Source organism: Lampetra planeri, chromosome 16 (assembly GCF_965212315.1).
Source record: "Lampetra planeri chromosome 16, kcLamPlan1.2.h2, whole genome shotgun sequence".
NCBI classification, from domain to species: Eukaryota; Metazoa; Chordata; class Hyperoartia; order Petromyzontiformes; family Petromyzontidae; genus Lampetra; species Lampetra planeri.
Window position 1 is genome coordinate 12161466 of NC_136122.1, and position 19352 is coordinate 12180817.

General features: G+C 52.8%; 1 protein-coding gene across 3 annotated transcripts in view; it reads right to left on the reverse strand.

The window, feature by feature from the left end:
* Positions 1 to 107: 107 nt before the first annotated feature.
* The window catches only part of LOC144723065 (EF-hand calcium-binding domain-containing protein 4B-like), a 35129-nt gene continuing 15884 nt past the window's right edge, over positions 108 to 19352 (reverse strand). The window contains exons 4-20 of one of the 3 annotated variants that reach the window (XM_078601618.1): positions 16276 to 16464; positions 15064 to 15175; positions 14352 to 14484; positions 13082 to 13228; positions 12536 to 12623; positions 11790 to 11897; positions 11112 to 11302; positions 10669 to 10740; positions 9594 to 9648; positions 8636 to 8730; positions 7464 to 7902; positions 6440 to 6560; positions 5603 to 5684; positions 4886 to 5000; positions 4303 to 4416; positions 2619 to 2695; positions 108 to 1562 (exon numbers count right to left, since the gene is read on the reverse strand). In XM_078601618.1, the coding sequence (XP_078457744.1) occupies positions 1475 to 1562; positions 2619 to 2695; positions 4303 to 4416; positions 4886 to 5000; positions 5603 to 5684; positions 6440 to 6560; positions 7464 to 7902; positions 8636 to 8730; positions 9594 to 9648; positions 10669 to 10740; positions 11112 to 11302; positions 11790 to 11897; positions 12536 to 12623; positions 13082 to 13228; positions 14352 to 14484; positions 15064 to 15175; positions 16276 to 16446 (2208 nt within the window). In that variant the 5' untranslated portion in view covers positions 16447 to 16464 and the 3' untranslated portion in view covers positions 108 to 1474. Of the gene's footprint in view, positions 1563 to 2618; positions 2696 to 4302; positions 4417 to 4885; positions 5001 to 5602; positions 5685 to 6439; positions 6561 to 7451; positions 7903 to 8635; positions 8731 to 9593; positions 9649 to 10668; positions 10741 to 11111; positions 11303 to 11789; positions 11898 to 12535; positions 12624 to 13081; positions 13229 to 14351; positions 14485 to 15063; positions 15176 to 16275; positions 16574 to 19352 lie in introns of all 3 variants that reach the window. The other 2 variants (XM_078601616.1, XM_078601617.1) reach the window with 2 other exon arrangements.

Sequence of the window (19352 nt, forward strand, 5' to 3'; positions counted from 1 at the left end):
TTCAAATAATGGCGCATCGGGGTGATACCGGTAAGCGAGGTATCTGGGGCTGGGCTCATGGACATCTTTGTATATTCAGACATACGGACAAAGGTGATTCGGCATCATTTGCGTTTTAAAGTTTATATATAAACCGTGACGATTGAAAACCTTAGCAAACATTTGATTAGCAGAGGCTCCAGCCAATCCATTAACACCATTAAGAAAAATATTGACCTTTTCGCGAGGGAAGTCGCTTTCATGTCAAATAAATAAACCGAGCAGAACACCCACGCAATGTCAACAGCATTCCAACTTTGACCCCCATTCGAAGCTCATTATTATTAATCTTCCACCGCGATGCCCTTTTCGTTAAGAATACATAAAAAATGGAAACATCGCAAAACGCGAACAGCCCTGAAAACTGCGACATAAAAATGCAAGCATTGGTAGGAGAGGGGGGGGGGGCCTTAAAAAGCCAGGAGGTTAAAAGTGTTGAGGTGGCCTTGTGAAGAGGGGCGGCACCACACAGGCACTCGCGTTGCCTCGTGCAACGTTCAAGTCACGTTCCAAGTCGCGGGCGCTCATCCGGTGTCTCCGCGTTACTCAACGTAGCGGGGCGGCGAAGCCACTTGAGCAAAAAGAAAGCCCGCAGCAGTAAACGCAGCGGCAAGAGCAGCAGCGGCAACAGCAGCAGCAGTAACAGCAGTAACAGCAGTAACAGCAGTAACAGCAGCAGCATCAGCGATTGGCACTCTCTGAAGGAATGTTTTAAACATTCCTAAACGGACGACTCGGTCGACAGGCTAAGGTGGTGCCAGTTTTTAAGTCCCTTGTTCAGCAGAACTCTTTTGTAGCAGCAGGAGGGCTCGGTTGGAGAGTCCGAGGAGGAGGATGTATGTGCGTCCCTGTGGTGGACAAGATGATGGGAGTACGAGAGACCAGGCAGGCTGGCTCGTGGTCGAGGTTTCAACGTTCACGGAGGGCGATTTGTTCGGAGCTCCCAACAGACATCGTCAAAGTAAAGTGCAGATTCCCGGCAATGGAGGCAGTCAAGCTTAGTACAGCACGGCCGTTTCAAGTAATACCCCTTTTCCAGTGCAGAACCCGAGCCGTGCCGCTGACGCCGCCAACAAACATTATTAACCCTGCCCCTGGCACCGCTTGGGTCCCGAGCCGGATTCATAAGTCTTCTTTGCGAGGCCAGAGTTTCGCGGATCGGTTCTGGCTCAGCGCGGCAAAAGAGCCAGCGAAACCCACCCCCCCGTACCGCGAGGGCTCCGCGTTGACGTGGCTCGGATGCGCCAGTGGGAATGGGCCTACGACAAGAGCCCCGTCCTTTGCCGCAGGTAATCGGGAGGCATGGGTATCGGCGTTCATCCCAAGCGACGATGACGAGGATGAGGATGATGAGGTCGGGAAGCGCGGCGACTCCACACCGGCAACAGTCGTTGGCGAGGAGCGGCGCGCGTAACGGAAGCCGCGACGGCGACCCTCAATCGCAGCAACCCTTCTTCTTTTTCTCGGGCGCCTTCTCCAGGTGGAACGATTGCCTCTGGATGTCCTCCTGCTCCGCTAGCAACCTGAGCGACGGACACGCGCCCCGGAGGGGTCAGAGCGGCGTCCCCGTGAGGGCCGACCGAGATAGAAGCAGACCTGGCCACAAATGATAGCTTGACCAAGTGGCTTATCGCGTGGACGTTTATAACAGCCAAATAATTTAAAACGCAAGTTTCGAAAATGCGGAGGGAAAAATCGGAGGGCCAGGAGAGAAATCCATGCGACCACGGGGAGAACGTGCGGTTGAACCCACGACCTCCTGCATACGAGGCGAGGAAGATAACATCTCCCGCGACGGTCGCGAGACAGCCACAAGTGTGAAATAAGTAATATTAAAAAATACTTTTTGAAAAAACACGCTTTCATGAAATGTACCGTACGAGTAATGGCAGAACTCCACGACTCCAGGAAGTGGCCCCCAGGCTTGCCATTAGGTAAGGGACCGTGGTGATTTACAGCCAACGTCAGTTGAGCATGGACAATAAGACCCAAGCCGCAACATAACATATAAAAAATATTGTTTAAAATATTTTATTTTATTTTTAACGATAGTATATATTATTGTCATCAGTATGACATAAGTATACAAAGTTTGCAGTCGATACGACATTGGGAAGTGGGTCAAAATGGAGTTACAAGATTTGAGGATACGACAACAGACAGAGTTGAGGATTCGACATCAGGCAGAGTGAGTTTATCAAAAGCGTGTAAAAGAATGTTTTAAAAGAAATGTTTTAGATTTTTTTATGATAGAATATAGTCTTGTCATCAGTATGACATAAGTATACCTAGTTTACAGTCGATAGCACATTGGGAAGTGGGTAAAATTGAGTTACAAGATTTTTTGAGGATACGACAGCAGACAGTGAGTTAAATAAAAGCGTGTAATAAAAAGCAGCCTCTAGCCTGCGCTCTAACTCGACTGCTGACCCCGTCTGTCAAAGTTTAATTTCACGTTTAAACCCGTTTAACGTCTACGGGCCATCCGTCCCAAACCGCAGCCTCCCCCCCCCCCCACTTGACCCCCGAGCGCGACCTCTGACCCCGCCCGCCGTGAGTGTCGCGAGCAGCGTCCATACCGCGCCATGTGCGTCACCGCCTCCGCCACGCTCCTGCCGGATTTGGCGCTGCACTCGTAGAAAAGCATGCCGTACTCCTGACGGGCAGAGAAACGATCACCAGCATCATCATCATCATACATTATCCACGATTTATCCAGCGCATTAAGTGCATACCGCACCTCTGATGGCTACATACGGTGCAAAACAAGTTCAACATGCATATAGAAACACTTTACGGGGTGATTTTTTTGTGCAGTCATTTGTGACACAGCTGAGGCCATCAAACTCGCTAACTTAATTCGAGACAGCTGCCGGAGATTCAAGCCCAGGCTGTCGGCACTGCTCGGCTCGGAACCTCTGAGCCACCTCGGCTTAAGGGGAATGTTTTGTGCACGCAGATTGGTGGACAGTACGAAATATAATCCATCCGTGGCACACAGGCCATGGACGTGGGGTGTATTTACAAATGCTCGGCGGGGCATCGGTAAACATTACAATCTTAATTATTAAAGGGATTTCAACAAAGACTTTGTTGAACTTTTTCTTTGCGTACCGTCCCGTATTTCAGCATCAACACAAATTCCTCCGGGGAGCTCGTTAAAACGGAGCACAGGCGATCGCTCACTCCGTCCCTCTGAGACGCGTTGAGCGCCGCCGCGCGCGTGTACCCCGCGCCGTACGATGCAATCACTATTCACGGCCGTGATTGCAATACATCGCCGTTGTTTGTCCTTTTCAGTCTTAATATATGTTTTGGTTTTCACAAATGTATACCGTCGTTGTAAATATTTCCCTACAGATTCACAGCGTGTTGCTTTGCATTATGCATACCGTACACTATTTTAATTTTTTTCAAACGGTATTTCATTCGAAGGGGACCTTTTCTTTCTGCATTGGTCTTGGCTTGCGTGGGATGCAAGCACAATGTCGTCTCTCTCTATCCATGAAAACCCTGCTCAATTGCAACGCTCACTCTGCGGGAGGCTTCTGCTTGGGATGTGTGTTTTCGTCTGGGTGCGCGAGTCTGTGTGTGTGTGTGCACTGTACAAAGCGGTGGGCACAGTGGCTAGCACAATGCATTGTACACCAGGCAACCCGAGTTTCATTCCCTGCTGTGGCTAACATCGTGAAAGAGTGATATCAGCTGGTGGCGAGTGCCCTCGCTTCAACGACCAGCACTGACCAGCGTAGTGAAGTATGGTCAAAAACCCCCATGACCGACATGGTGTGGAGAGGCCTACACCCAGCAGTGGATGGACAAATGGCTTCATATAATGATCAGTATGCAAGTGTATTCACACAGTTTTGATTTTGTTGTTTTCGCAGTTTTGCGTAAGCTCCACCATGAATTAAGTGTTTGCGAAGTCTGGGTCTGAAATCCCATTTCCACTGTCGCGGTACGAGGTGGTTTACCACTAGCTACTTGCTATACCGAGCTAGAACAAAGCCGTGATATGCTGTCAAGCAGGTCACGATGCAGTCATTGCATGGAGGGACACCGCATCACCGCATCATCTACTACGTGCGAATCGACCCGTCCAATGCGTGTGATATCAGCGGTACATCACTCGGCTTCTGCGATAGAAAACCATCCCGGCGTTTTCGTAAGCCACGCCGGGCTGGTTTGGCACAGCCCTGGCATGGCTCAGATGAGCCAAATGGGATCAAAACAGTCCCCCCGTGTCCACGTCTGGGCTCTCACCTGCGCTAGCCGCTCGCCGTCCGCGATCGCGACCCTGCGCATGTCTCCCTTGGCCTCCGCCAAGTCTTGCTTGTTTCCCAGCAGCAGCAGCACCACGGCGTCACCGGCGCCTTCCTGCACATTCACCGACCGCTGTTTAGTGCCTCCTCCACTCTCGTTACAAAGTGTCCGCATTGTCGGACACTCCGTGACTGGATGACCCCGAGGTGCGCAATCATCCTGCGGCCCGTCAGAGGCGTTTACAAGTCCTACTTGTATGTTGAACTTATTTCCGCACCGTACGTAGCCAACCGTGCTAACCGAGGGGGCAAAACAACGAACTAATCATTTAAAGAAATGAGTTTTCAACATAGACGATTTAAAAATGCATAGTTTCAGTGACTCCCGAATATCGGAAGGAAGAGCATTCCAGATGGCCGCAGAAGCGCATCTGAAAGCGCGCGATGCATCGACCGTCTTTGTTCGATGGCCAGCCAGAAGCCGCTGCTGCTGCGAGGATGATCGGAGTTCACGTGATCATGGTTGATGTTCGGAGGGGGCGGGGGGGGGCAAGGGTGAATCAAGGACGGACGACGTCACGCACCTTGACGCTGTTCATCCATCCGCGCACGGCGGTGAAGGAGCCCTCGGTGGTGACATCGTACATCACCACCACGCCGTCCGCCTTGCGGAAATACTGCTTGGTGATGCTGCGGAACCTGGGAGCGGAGAGAATGGTAACGCGAGCTCGCGGGGAAACCCATCACTACCGTTGTGATTGTTGTTGTTGTGGTTGTCATTGTTGTTTTTGTCGGTCGCCGTCTCGAAGGGAACGCGCTCAAGGGAGAGGTGCGACCCTGCAGTCGGCTGCTCACGTCGCTCGTATTTACCGTCCACCAAACTCACACGTCTTGCTGCATCATCACAATACATGTATAATGAACTAAATAACACTGTGTGTGGCCTAAGAAATAACAAAGTATATGATAGGCGACGTTTTGGGTAACGGCCCTTCTCTATGTGCTGTGAATAAGAAGGGCCATTGCGCGTAACGTTGCCTATTGTTTACTTTTGCTGTAAGGCAGTTTTACTGGCGAATGTATTGAGATTTTTGTTTGTTGCTTGCGCATCATCACTGCCAAAGCAATTTCACCAAATAATCAGGAGAACAAATGCACGTCGGCCTAATCGCCGTTCTAAGCGGCACATCCGTTCACCCACAGGGCGGTCCGAGAAACCAATGCGAGGCGAGTTAACGTGGAAGCAGAACCGAATAAAAATCTAAGAACTTAAACTCCGCCTGGGTCGCGCTCCATCTCACCGTTCCTGGCCCCCCGTGTCCCAGAACTGCAGGGCGACCGTGGCTCCCTCCACGGACAGCGTCTTGACATCGTAGTCCACGCCTGGCGGGCACGCGCACCACAATCACGACGGGCGCAGCGCAAGGGTGGCGGCTCATCACACACAGGACGTCCACCCCCCACCCTGGACACCCAGACAGACCTCACATTCCCGATGACTTGAGGACCCCCCCCTGCCCCACTCTCCCGCTGCGATCACTTGGCCCAACAGTTTCCGCAAACAGGTTCAACTATTTTTCTAGTTAAAGCTTTCGTGACTGCAGGGATTCATCTTCTTGGTTCTTTCGGTAAAGTCACGTAGAAGGGAAATAATAAAATAATAAAAATAAATCATAATAAATTTTTATTATACAATTGTGAGAATTGTATTTTATTATGTTTTATTTTTATTATTTTATTATTGCCCTTCTACGTGACTTTACCGAAAGAACCAAGATGGTTCAACTATCCCCCTCTTATTCACGCTCCTATTACACGCTCTTCCCCGTTATCCGCAACACCCCAAATCGTCATCGTTACGTGTACGCATGTACGGTAGATTTCTTTCGCACCGTACGTAGCCAACCGTGCCAATTGTAGGTCGTCATCATCAACGTTGTTTGAAAGGAACCTATCTATCCACGAAGCTGTACACACAGGACCCAAAGGAAGTCCTGCAAATAATGTGAGGTCCCAAGGCCTTATGAGCCTATGGGTTAATCCGGTCCTGTGTGCAGGTGCTGCGTGGACTGTATGAAACACAAAACCATGTGAGAGAAGCCTTCATGTAGCAGCGGATAGAACGTGGCTGCCGCTACCGATGGTGGAGGTGGTGTCCGAGTTGAACTCGTTGTCGCAGAATCTCCGGATGAAGCAGCTCTTGCCGACGCCCGAGTTGCCGACAAGAACCACCTTGAAGAGTCGCTCGGGGCTCAGGTCCTGATTGCACACAGGGACATCACCACAACCATCACCACCATTGCCACCACCATCGCCACCATTACCACCATCATCATCTTAAGCACCCACCATTATCATTACATTCGTCATCACCATTATCATTCCCAATTAAAAGTATTTTCACCGTCGCCATTATCATCGTGGTGACGTGGCCCTAGCAGCAAACACGTTTACTGCCCTTTTCTGCGGGTGTAATAACCGTGAAAACTACGCGCAGTCAGTAGGGATTGCGTCACGCGTCTTTCGCGAGAGCAGGCCATTGTTGGTTTTCGGCGTCGTGGTTTAAATTGCGCACGAATCACTCAATTGGAATGCACAAAGCAATCAAGAGCCGAATGGCTCACAGGGTAAATCCTAATAAATTAAACTGAAACTGAAACATCGCGACAACTTCCCTGGAAGCAAGTCATCAGACTCGATGAGACTTTCATGGGTAAACAAGGCTTGCAGTAATAATAATAATCACTACCTTTTAGCCTGGTGTCGTTGCGCACCAACGGATGATCTAGCCAAGGTTGGCGGCGCACATCGATTTGTGAAATTCCCCTTGGGGATGTGACGTGACCAGGTGGCGGCAGTGCTGGGAGTGGATTTGTGAAGCAGTCTGTGCGGGGGGTTGTGCGAGCGCTCCGGTTTCCTGCCACGCGAGGCAAAACGCTCCTTCGCGTGGACATCGCCTCGCATCACATTCACGACACTCAATCGGTTTGAACCATGGACATTCGGAACCTGAATTCAAGCCCAGCTCCTCAGCGTCGCTGGCTCTCGGTGCGCCCGACCCCTCGCCGATCCATCTCTCCACCTGCCGTCTATAAATGCAAACGAGGGGCGAACGCACGCCGATGACGGAGCGACGCCCGGGCCGCTCACCCGGCTGCTGACCGTGCTGCGATTGGCCGGGCTTTGCCTCGTCACCTCCTTTCTCCTCCGCTCCTCTTCCACCGCGCTCCCGTCCTTCACCTCCGCCGCCGCCGCCGCCGGCACTTCGACCCGCTTCGGCTCCTCCTGCGGCTCCTCCTCGTCCTCCCGCACGTCCGACAGGTCCGGCCCGCCCTTCCACCAGGGGGTCGCGGGCGACCCCGACTCTTCCCTATCGAGGTCTGGGTCGTCCTCGATGGAGATGATGCGGTTCCGCCAGCGGTCGTGGCCGGGGCTCCTGCGCGCCGGGCTGCTGGTGCCGCCGCCGCGCGGGGACGTGGGTCCGCGCCGCGAGCCGCCCGACTCGGAGCCCGAGCCGCTCTCCGAGCCGGCGGCGTGCAGCGCGAACTCCCCCGCTAGCGTCTCGAGGGGGGAGCCAGGAAGACCAGCAGAGACGAGCTGTCTACGCGGAGAGGGAGACGTCAGGGCGGCGGTGCGCACGCGCGCCCCGGCAACGCGACGCGCCGCTCGCTAACCTGGATGCCGCAAGAACCAAACTAAACTAAAACAATTCGATTTAAAGCTTTCGTGACTGCAGGGATTCATATTCTTGGTTCTTTCGGTAAAGTTACCGAGTTTCATCGCGCACCAGCCCACACCGCGCGATACCGCACGACGCACCACACCACCAACCGGCATCGCGATTAAATGTTTATCAACCCTGCACCGCTGTACATCACGATGCGCTGTGTGATACAGCTGATTAAGCATTAGACAGTTTAGCCTCGATTTTAACCTCTAGTATACCCCACTGTTAATCTTCCGAAGTAACCCCGAGTTTAACCGCTAACATAATCCCTTGCTATCTCATAGTTTAACCCTTAGTGTACCTATCTTAGCCCGAGGCCAACTCCTAGTGCAGCCACTTTTAGATCCTAGCTTAGCTCCTAGTTTAAACCCTAGCTTTGCCAACATAGATTAGCCGACAGTTTAACCCCGCATCTAACTTTTCGTACATCACATCGTCCATCTCATCGTTTAACCCCTAGTTTAGCTCCTACTTTAGCCTCGAGTGTGACCCCTGTTTCCAGTAGTAGCAGCAGCAGCAGGCTGACTCTAGCGGATGTTCATGCGAGGCGCTGTTCACGGGGCCGCCGTCTGCGAGGGGGCTGTGTTCGTGGGGGGCGAGGGCGCACCGTTTCCTGGCGTCAGCCCCCGCCTCTGGGAGATAGTCGGCCATCACGGAGCCCGATCGCTCGAGCACCACCTTGGGACGAGGAGCGGCAGAGTTCTGTTGGGGGGGGTCCAAGGCGGAGGAAGGGTAGAGGGGGGGGGGGGGGCCCAGCAGTTAGCAACTCCAACCCCATGTGGCGAGATGTTAACTCCCTCGCCTGGTATGCAGGAGGTCGTATGTTTGATCCTGACTCTGACACCTGCTGTGTATTTCGGTGTCTCTCTCCCTGTGGCCGTGTGGATTTTTCTCCGAGTCCTCCATTTTTTCCCCTCAACATTTATAAGCAACGTGCATTTAGAATATTTGGCTGCTATGAATTTCCACGTGATAAGCCACTTCGATGAGCCACGTGATATGCCACTTCTTTGCGCCATCATTTGTGGCCAGGTCGCTTCTAAAAAAGAGCTACATAGCTCAGTGGGCCTTACCTGGTAAAATAAAAAGTTTATAGTTTTATGCGCCCCCCCACCACCAACACCCACCACCGAATCAACCCCCAACCAACACTGCCTCAACACTGCTCCACACACACACGGTCCCCTCTCGCCCAAATCATCAACATCGTCGTCATCGTCAGTCATGATTTGTCCGCTACTGAATGAAGGCCTCACTAAGCCGCCACCACCACCATCCCTCGCGATCTTGCGATGCAGCAATCTATCTCGCCGATGCACACGAGCCGAATCCATCGCTCCATCTCCGTGGCGGTGACCTCTCTGGTGCGTTCCATCCTTTTGGCTGCCATTCTGTCGTTAAATCTCGGCCACATGCCGATCAAATTCCCATGGCATTCGGAACACCCGCAGTGAGCAGTGCACTGCCCTGTAGCGAGTGTATTTTTTTCCCCATTTCAATCGTCCACCACTAGTGAACAGCTTCCTTAACGATATCGCGATTGTTTGTAATCGCGTTCCCGTCACCTGCGCAAGCGACTCCCGGGCGTCCTTCTCATCCGTCAGCCGCTGGTTGATCTCCCTGCGAAACGGCACGACGCACGACGCGAACAAACCGTCACGCGGGCATGTGGTCACGCGAACACGTGGTCACGAGGGGGTGACAGAGGGGTGCAGAGGCCGGCCAATAAATCGATGGAGTACACTTGTTTTTTTTTACATGCCTTTCTGAAAGCCAAGGCCCTCCCAACCATCCCCCATCCCGTCCCCCGTGTATAAATCAATATCCTCCCGTTAAAACTTTAAAACCGTGCAATTAAAATAGAAACCAGGCTAGTCTACAACAAAACAATTTCGTTTTCATCCGTGAAAGCCAGGCTGAACAGGTCGGGGTTTTAATGACTTTGTTAAAGCTTTGGATGGTCGAGAAGTGCAAGCGAAGGAATGAGCCCCAGGTGATTGTAGTTACACCCTGGGGATGTTAGGCATTGCCTCATCGGTAGAGTGAAGCGATTGGTAGGGATGGTAGGGAGAGAGGAAGAATGGCTCGAGGAGTCCCTGGCCCTGTCGGTGTGTTTACAAGGAGTTCGCAACTTGTAAACAAACTCAAGGTGGGGACTACGGCCGATGAGTGAACTGAGGCTACGGTTTTGTCAGAGAGGTCACGTTGGTCACGGGAGTCGTGAATTCTAATAAAGTACAGTACGTGAAATTGTGGAAATGGTCGGGGGCACGGGGGGAGGTGGGGGCACACGTGGGGCAGTGGGCACTCTTTTCCCCCCCCAACTATTTTCACGTTCTGGGCAATGGAATTGATAATCGGAAGAAGAAACGACGACCAAAGTCAAGAGTCCACCTCTAACGATGCCACCGCTGACGATGATGGTGATGTTGACGATAACGATGATGATGGTGACGACGATGATGGTGACGATGATGGTGACGGTGACGATGATGACGGTGACGATGATGATGGTGACAATGATGATGGTGACGGTGACGATGATGACGATGATGACGATGGTGACAATGGTGACGACGGTGATGATGACGACGATGGCGGTGGCGGCGAGGATTCGCGCGCACGATCGCCCCGTCGCACCGGAGGACGTCGAGCTGACGGACGAGACTCTCGCGCTCCTTCAGCATCGTCTCCGAAAGCTTCCTCTCCTCGCTGCCCGAGCACGGCACCGTGCCACACACACACAGACACACAGACACATACACACACAGACACACACACAGACACAAGGGTCAGGGTCAGGGATTGTGCCACTCACCATCAGGGTCAGGGGTAGCGCTTAAACTTCATCCTAAACCCGCCCACCCACCCCCCTCCCGCCCACCCCTCGCGTGCCATGCCGGCCTTTGTCGGCGCTTCCCCATCAGTCTTATCCATCGCGTGTCCGACCACCAACATCGCGTGTCCCCCAACACGGCTAGACTTTGCCATCTTCTCCCTGCCATCTTCTCTTCCCCACACTCGACTCGAGAATCGAGTGGGGTTGTGACTGTCAACTCCGCGAGACCGGCGCGCGCGCTCACAGCTCTCGCTCGTGCTGCAGCTGCGCCAGCATCTGCCCGCGCAGGCGCCGCACGTTCTCCTGCGCCGCCTCCAGCTCGGAGCGCCGGTGCTCCAGCTCGTGCTCCAGCTGCTCGTTGGTCTCGCGCAGGCGCTCGTTCTGCTGCTCCGTGGCCGACTGCGTGCTGCCCAGCTCCGCCACGCGCCGCTCCAGCTGCGCAGCGTCACAAGCGCACGGTGCCGCCGCCGCACGGCGGCACAAAACGCACAGCGTCACAAACGCGCAGTGCCACCAGCGCACATTCCCACCACGGCACAGCGTCACAACCGCACTTGCACTACCGCACAGCGTCACAAACGCAGTGTCGCAACCACGTATCACAGCGCCACAACCACACGCACCAAGCATCAGAACTCGGAATCACAACCACGCAGCGTCACAACCACACGGGGTCACAATCGCAGCGTCACAACCGCGCAGCGTCACAACTCGTCACCCAAACAGTCATTATATCCAGTCTCAACTCTGCTCGTCGACCTCACAAGATCGGCGAGCATTCCGAACTATTCGCACAGCTTTAGGGACAAGGCGACGGGCTTGAGGAAGCCAGCATCCAGCAGCGGATCGCTCATGGCCGCTGCTGCTGATGATGATGACGACGACGACTGTGAACGCATGAACCGTGCCATCGATCGCTCACCTCCGCCTGCCTCTGAGCGAGCGACTCCAGCTCGCGCTCCTTCTCCGTCAGCTCCTTCTCCAGCTCGGGGCTGCGTGCCGGGTGGCGCCCCGACGCCTCCACCAGGGACTGGACACAAAGACAAAATTCCCCCGTGTAGCCTGTAAAAGACTGTTGGGGCAAGTGCTGTTCGCGAGTTGCAGCACCTATGAAGGCCGGCACGGCACACGAGTGGGGAGGGTGGCCAGCAACACGCCCGACCGCCTTTGTCTGCCGAGTAGCAATTTTTTATGCATTGCACTAGGTACTCATTTGAGGCTGAGTCGACCTAGGGGAAGACCAGGACCGGTTCAGATAATCGTCTCTGGTGTTGGCTGTGAGCGGGAATCGAACTCGGGTCGCCTGGTTCATCGTGCAGCGCTACCATCTGCACCACCGCTCCCCACACACGTTAATTAGTTTGTTATTTGTGTGTTTATTCATTTGTGATTTCGTCGGGCCACTGATTTAAAAAATGTACGCTCTCGTTCGTGAATGTGTCGATTTATTTGTTAATCTTTTCACTAATTTATTCGTTCATCTGTCCATCCATTCGTTTGCCAACTTGTGGGCGATAACCCCGTGATTAACGGTAGGCAGTTACTTCAACCCCAGTGAGAAAGCGTTAATTTAAAACATGGGACAAAAAATTAATGACGGCATTCGACAAACAACGTGGACCCCCCCCCCCACCCCCCGGTGACGCTGGCTCCCCATCGCGAACCAACCTGGCGCAGCTTGTCCTGCTCGGCGCGGATCTGCAGCTCCATCTCCTCGTAGAGGCTCTGCACCGCTCGCTCGTGCTCCGTCGTCTTCCTGAGGTGGTCGGGTGTCACGGTGGGGGGGGGAGGGGGGAAGAGGATGGGGAGTAGATGAGAAGACAGCCACGCTGAACGCGAGCGAGTGAGCGAGTCAGCGAGCGTGCCGGTGGACCGCCAGTGGCACGGGACAGGTTAGCGGGCGAGCAAGTGTGGGAACTGACAAACGAGTGAGTGTGCGTAATGAGGGCAGGTGCAAGGGCCAGGTGAGTAACCACGTGGGTAGCCAGGCAAATGACTGGGCGAGTGGGCGAGTGGCCGGGTGAGGGTGAGTGGCTGGGTGAGGGTGAGTGGCTGGGTGAGGGCAGGTGGCCGGGTGAGGGCGAGTGGCTGGGTGAGTATCTCTGTGAATGACCGGGCGAGTGGCCAGGTGAGCAGCTGGTTGAGACAGCGGCTGGGTGAGCGGCCGGGTGAGCGAGTGGCCAGGCGGCGTGCGAGAGCGTCCGCGGCGCTCACTTCCTCAGCGCCTGCTCCATGCTGCTGCGCTCGAGCTGCGCGTCGTGGAGCCGCGTCGTCACGCGCCCCACAAACTGCTCGAGGTTGGGCAGCAGCTCCGGGCGCTCGCGCCGCATGCGCCGCCACAGCTCCCGCAAGTCGCTCTGACTGAGGGCGGTCGGGGGGGGGGGGAGTAAAGGGGGGGGGAGGGGGCAAGCGTTAGGATCATTTGCGGTATGCCAAGCGGTTACAAGGCCGCAGTTTGATTCCCCGATGATGCGAACATCGGTGGAGAGCGACAGCTGAGCCCGTCTTGGACCGCCAATCCCCCCCCCCCCGACCCCTTCACCGTCCCGCACGGACCAGCGCGATGAAGTATGGTCAAACAACTTCTATGGCTGGCACAGTGTTTGAATACAATGACTAGGAGTCAGGTTAACAAAGTAATCCTGAGCCAAAATGATCAGGTTATTTATTTCCCAATTTCGCATTGAACTATGACCCATGTCTCAAAGAGCGAGTTCTTGGCATGAACATCTGAAAGTTCACCAGCATTGGTTCTGGCAAGCCCGACTGCTGACGAGACACTGTGTGCTCATACCGGTGCAGGCTCTGCTTGCATTGAACCAATGCTGCTGAAATTGCGCACTCCCTGAAGGAACTGGGCACTCCGAGAAGGGCCTTGTGTGGTTCACGGGTATTGTAGAAATGAAAAAAAAAATCAATTTTTTTTTTTTACGTGTAAGAACGGGTATATGCAGGAGACATATTGTCTGCTTATTTACAGAGTTAAGATGAGTGTTACGTCAGTATTATGTGTTATGGTTACGTGAGGGTTGCGTGTTATTTTGATGTTTTAGAGGAGTATCTATGGCCGAGTTAAGAGTGAGCGTTGTTGATGTTGGGTGTGACAGCGAAGTCTCAGTGACGGTGCGAGAGTTATGTCTGTGCGTTAGTGGGAGTGGTGGTTTAGCGGTTAGCCCACTGCGCTACGAACCCGGGGACCCGAGTTCCACATCCGCTCACGGCCAACTTCAGTAGGGATTATCGGAACCGGTCCTGGGCCTCCCCGAGGTCGACTCGGCCTCAAATGAGTACCTGGTGCGATGTGTAAAAACATCGCCACTGGGGAGAAGAAAGTGGCTGGGCGTGTTGCTAGCCACCTCGTCGTGTGCCGTGTCGGCCTTCATTGGTGCTCGCTAACAGCACTTGCTCCAACAGTCTGTTAAGGCTACAGGGGGGATCTTTGTCTTTATGTGCAGGGGGGGGGAGGGGGGGTGGCAGCCCTCACTCCTGGAAATCACTGCTTGCCCCCATCTCCTCCATCATGGCGAGAAACCGGTGCTCCTCCTCGTCCTCCCCTCCTGGCTCCGACTCCATGCCGGCACCTCCGTCCTCCACGCGCTCGTCCTTCGTGAACATTCCTGCAGCAAAACGCGGAGGAGCATCGCCAATGACGCCCGCGCACGCATTCCGTTACGCTTCCCAGCGTGCGTGCGGGCGCGCATTGACGCACAGGTGCGCGTGCGTCCGTACACGCGCACGTGTGCGTCCGTACGTGCGCGTGCGTCCCTCGCAGGTGCTTAACCCCTTTCCCATTCCGCTGACGCACGCGTACGTCACCGGTTGCTCTTCCGGAACCGGAAGAAAAACCAGAATAAAATAACTTCATCGGTACCGAGGCTCCCGCAAGGCCATGCGCGAGGACGTGTGGCACAGTTTTACGCCAGCTATCGTAGACCGCGGTCGTGTCGCTACAGTTCTCTGTGGTGAGCACGATCCCAAGTGATTTGGGACCCTGACATGAGGGGAACGATGCGCGTTCTCACGCGAACCGCCAACAGTGGAACTGCTGGCTCAGCGGGAGGCCGAGCTGCTCACTAGCGGACACGGATCCTGAGGTTGCTATTTACTACACCACAAGCGCGAAGCACGAGAGAACAAGATGACGTGTGACGTCACAGCCACCATGAACCCTGCCCCTCTTCCGCCCAGCAACTCACCGAGTCCGCGCGTGAACTCGGCCAGGGTGAGGTAGCCATTGCCCTCCGTGTCGAGGCTGTCGAACACCGACTCCAGCTGCTCGGCACTCAGCGGCAGCTCCCCCTGCAAGCGCTGTCGGTGCGTGCGTGTGCGTGCGTGCGTGTGCGTGTGTGCGTGTGCGTGCGTGCGTACGTGAGCGTGTGTGTAAACGAGTATGCAGAGTGGCAGTGTAGTGGTTAATGCACTGCGCTAAGAACCCGGCCTCGCTCACAGCCAACATCGATTACATATATCAAAACTGGTGCTAAAACTCCCCTAAGTTGACTCAGCCTTGAGTGAGTACATGGTGCAGTGTGCAAACATCAGCACTGGGGTGACAAAGGTGGCCGGGCGTGGTGCTGGCCACCCACCAACTCCTGCGCTGTATAGGCCTTCATATAGGTGCTCGCTAACAGCGCTTGCCCCAAGAGTCTGTGAAAGGCTACGAGAGGGATCTTTGTGTTTGCGTGTGTGTATGTGCGTCATCATCATCACCATTATGTCATGATACAAAGACTCAAACTCATTCTCTTGCAGGGTATTTTAACCCTTCACGCGAGAGGACGGTCCACGGAAGTGGATATTGCGGAGCTACTTTTGAAATCCCTTCAAGTCACCTTGGGTGTATAACAGTAGGGGTAGCACTTTCCCACCCACCACATTACGGAGAACAATGTCCATTACATGACAGGCGTGATTGATACTTTTTAATTCTCAGAGCTGGAATTTTGCCAAATTAAGTATGGAGCCAAACTTTATTTGATTACTTTCTATCATACAATCATTCGTGAATGGGCTGAGGCAATCGCCGCTTAACAATAGAGCAAACCGGTTTGACAACAGGTGGCTGAATCCCCAATTCAACCCCAAGAAATCAGCTCAACACTCCAACCTTTGAGCTTTACAGTCACCCCTCAATAGCAAATCTTGTAACTACATCGCCTGGTATACAGGAGGTCACGGGTTCATTATTCTCCCCACCTTATATAATCGCCCATCACTAAAATATTTAACGAAAAAAAAAATTCATGACAAAATAATACTTCGCAAAACACCCAAACACGATAAGCGCGGAGCGTCGCTCCGCACCTCCGATTAGCGCGGCTGAGCTACGTACGGTGCGTGAAAGGAGTTCAACATTCGTGCGCACGAGCGACTTTTCACAGCGTGGCCCGGTGCCACGGCCACCCTACCTGCAGGTCCCTCTTGCTGATGAAGCCCTTGCCCTCCTTGTCGCAGATCTCGAAGAGCTCGCGGGGGTCCGGGGAGGCCTCGTGGTGGTCGCCGCCGTTCACGTGGCTCGAGGTCACGGTCGCGCCCCCCACCACCGGCCACCCGTCCTCAAAGCCGTCGCCCTCCATCATCCTGGTCCCCTCACCACCCTGCGGGGGGGGCGTCGATGACGATGATGACGATGATGACGTTATCGAAACTTTCGTTCTCCCCGTTTCTCACGTTCACTCGTCAGGATGTCGTGCCCATTCGTGGAGCCTGGTAAGCGGCGCGAGAGACGGGAGAGACTAATTATCGGGATCAAATGTCACGTTTTATTTTCCCCAATTTCCATAAACTCTCATAATACGACTCCTTATTCATTCAAATTGGTGGAGGAGTCAATACTAGGTGTAAACAAATCCCTAATCAACTATTGACTACTACGAAGCCTGCCCCATCCATAATCAACCAGTGCCTAGTTGATGTTTACACACATACATACAAACACAAATACACAGGTTCGTCGCTTATTACATAGAAACTTGTAACACAACCCTGTAGTGATTGAGCCCTTAGGCAAAGAGAACAGCCTTGTACAACTGGAAGAGCAAAGAAGCTTCACGGTTGAATGTCTGCAAATACAACTTGTGAACACAAATAACAAGAATTCACCGTTCCTATGTAAGTTTTCACGGCTTTGCTGCAATATCTTCTTCAGCACGATGGGACAGACAGCTTTCCAGCACGTGCGGCGAAGCGTCGGACACCGTGCCGGAGAGCACACGGCGCAACTCGAGAACGCAGCGGAGAGACAGAAACTCACAGCAGAAAAAAACGCGACACGGGGCTCACGTTCAGGGGCCACAGCCCTCGTTCAGAACCAAGACAGGACACAGCGACAGACTCCGATTGACAACATCGTCGACTGGACTCCCCGGTGGTCCCAGAGCCCTCCCTCCTGTCGCCTGGCTCGGCAAGACGAGCGTACGACCATAATGATGATGATGATGAAATACTGAAAATATCCTATCATCGTCAAACGTCTCTTATTCACAGCCCCAGTATCCATCAATTCCAATAACATGCACACCCCCATCGATCTCCGCCATCGTTTCTCTTACTCATTCACCAAGTCCTTGCACTTTGCCCCAGACCTGATGATCGGTAAACATGGAAATCCGATAAGGCAAGAAGACTGGCATTTAGGAAACCCCCACTGTATGCGGGCAATTTGTGAAAGCCCCAAGTTGATTGGGCTTCGAGGTGACCAGGGGATGTCATTACAGCAAGCCGGTTCAGTGAACCCACCTGTGTGGACATTTTGAGTATTACCCACTCTGCATGCGTGTCGTGGGTTTTCTCTCCGAATTCTGGATTCCTCCCACATGTGAAACCACCACTTATAATGGAATGGGCCAACATCCGAATGCAGGACCCTCGATGAATGAAGGGCATCATTATTATTATGATTGGTATTTGATCTTTATTTTCTCCAATGTATTGACATTCTGGCGGTCGAGATACATTCGGTCAAAACGATCGCTGATAACTGATAAAGAGTCGTGAGAGGGTTCATGAACCGTGTGGACCTTTTAAACGTTATCCTATCGTATGCGTGGCGGGCTTTCGCTGGGGTACTCCACTTTCCTATCACAGGGAGTGTGACTTTTCTTTTCTATACGAGGAATTTGCCAAAAAATGCAATGTAGCAGGACCCTCCTGAAAAAGGTTGTTTTGTTGTCAAGGTAAATAAAACACAAACAAAAAAACCTCTTTAAAATAAACACACACCCAAACATGCACTAACAGGACCCTCCTGAAAAAGGGGTCTTGAGACTAAGTGAGCCATAAGCTGGGTAAATAAGTGACCACTCGATTGTCACTGCATCAAAAACAAACCCTCCACAAAAATGCATTGGATGGCCCTGAAGGCAAATAACGCTGGGCATTTCCACGTATTTAGGTGCCCTTCACTTCACAAAGAGATTCTTTAGCCACCACAGAAAATGCCTGCACCTTTTCTATTCTCTCATCATCATCATCATAAACCATGGTCAATCCGCGATTAGATGAAGATCCCTCCAAGCCGCCGACACGCTCTTACAATCCTGCGATGTCTTCTTGGTTCTTTCGGTAAAGTCACGTAGAAGGGAAGTAATAAAATAATAAAAATAAAACATAATAAAATAATTCTCACGACGTTTCGGCTACAACGCAAGCAGCCGTCTTCAGGTGAAGAATGAAACACTGCCAAGCTTGGAGCGTATATATAAGTTGGGTTGGAGGTGGAATATATACGCTTCAAGCTTGGCAGTGTTTCATTCTTCACCTGAAGACGGCTGCTTGCGTTGTAGACGAAACGTCGTGAGAATTATTTTATTATGTTTTATTTTTATTATTTTATTACTTCCCTTCTACGTGACTTTACCGAAAGAACCAAGAAGATGAATCCCTGCAGTCAAGAAAGCTTTAAATCGAAATTTAATCCTGCGATGTATCACAGTCTTGATTTGAAGCTTTCGTGACTGCAGGAATTTATAATCTCTGGTTCTTTCGGTAAAGTCACGTAGATTGAAAAGTCATTTCTTTAGAACTGCGTTTTGTGTTTATAGTTTGTTGTCCTTCCCCCGCACCTCTGATGAGCATGGTTGAGTACGTACGGTGCAAAAGAAATTCAACACACGTACATTAATCCACCCAGCACCTGCATGTGAACCGATCTGTAATAACTGCAGATGAGACACTGTACAAGTCTCCCATGCTCTATGCGGGTTCGGTTTGGGCAATTTTGCATATATGCATGCTTATTACCCAAAATTCAATGTATGCGGTTTTAATTCAGTCGCATGCTGCTATGCGGTCAGGCGTGGGATAACATTGTGTGTGGACTGTGTGTGTGTGTACTTTGTGTGTACTGTGTGATGACCTTTCACAGGTTCAGGGGGAAATGAAACCTGCTCATCAGAATCCACCTCACGACGCGACGCCGTGGGCCGTCTACATTCCGGTGGTGGCAAATTAGCCAGGGCCTTTTTTTTTTCACGTTACAGAATTC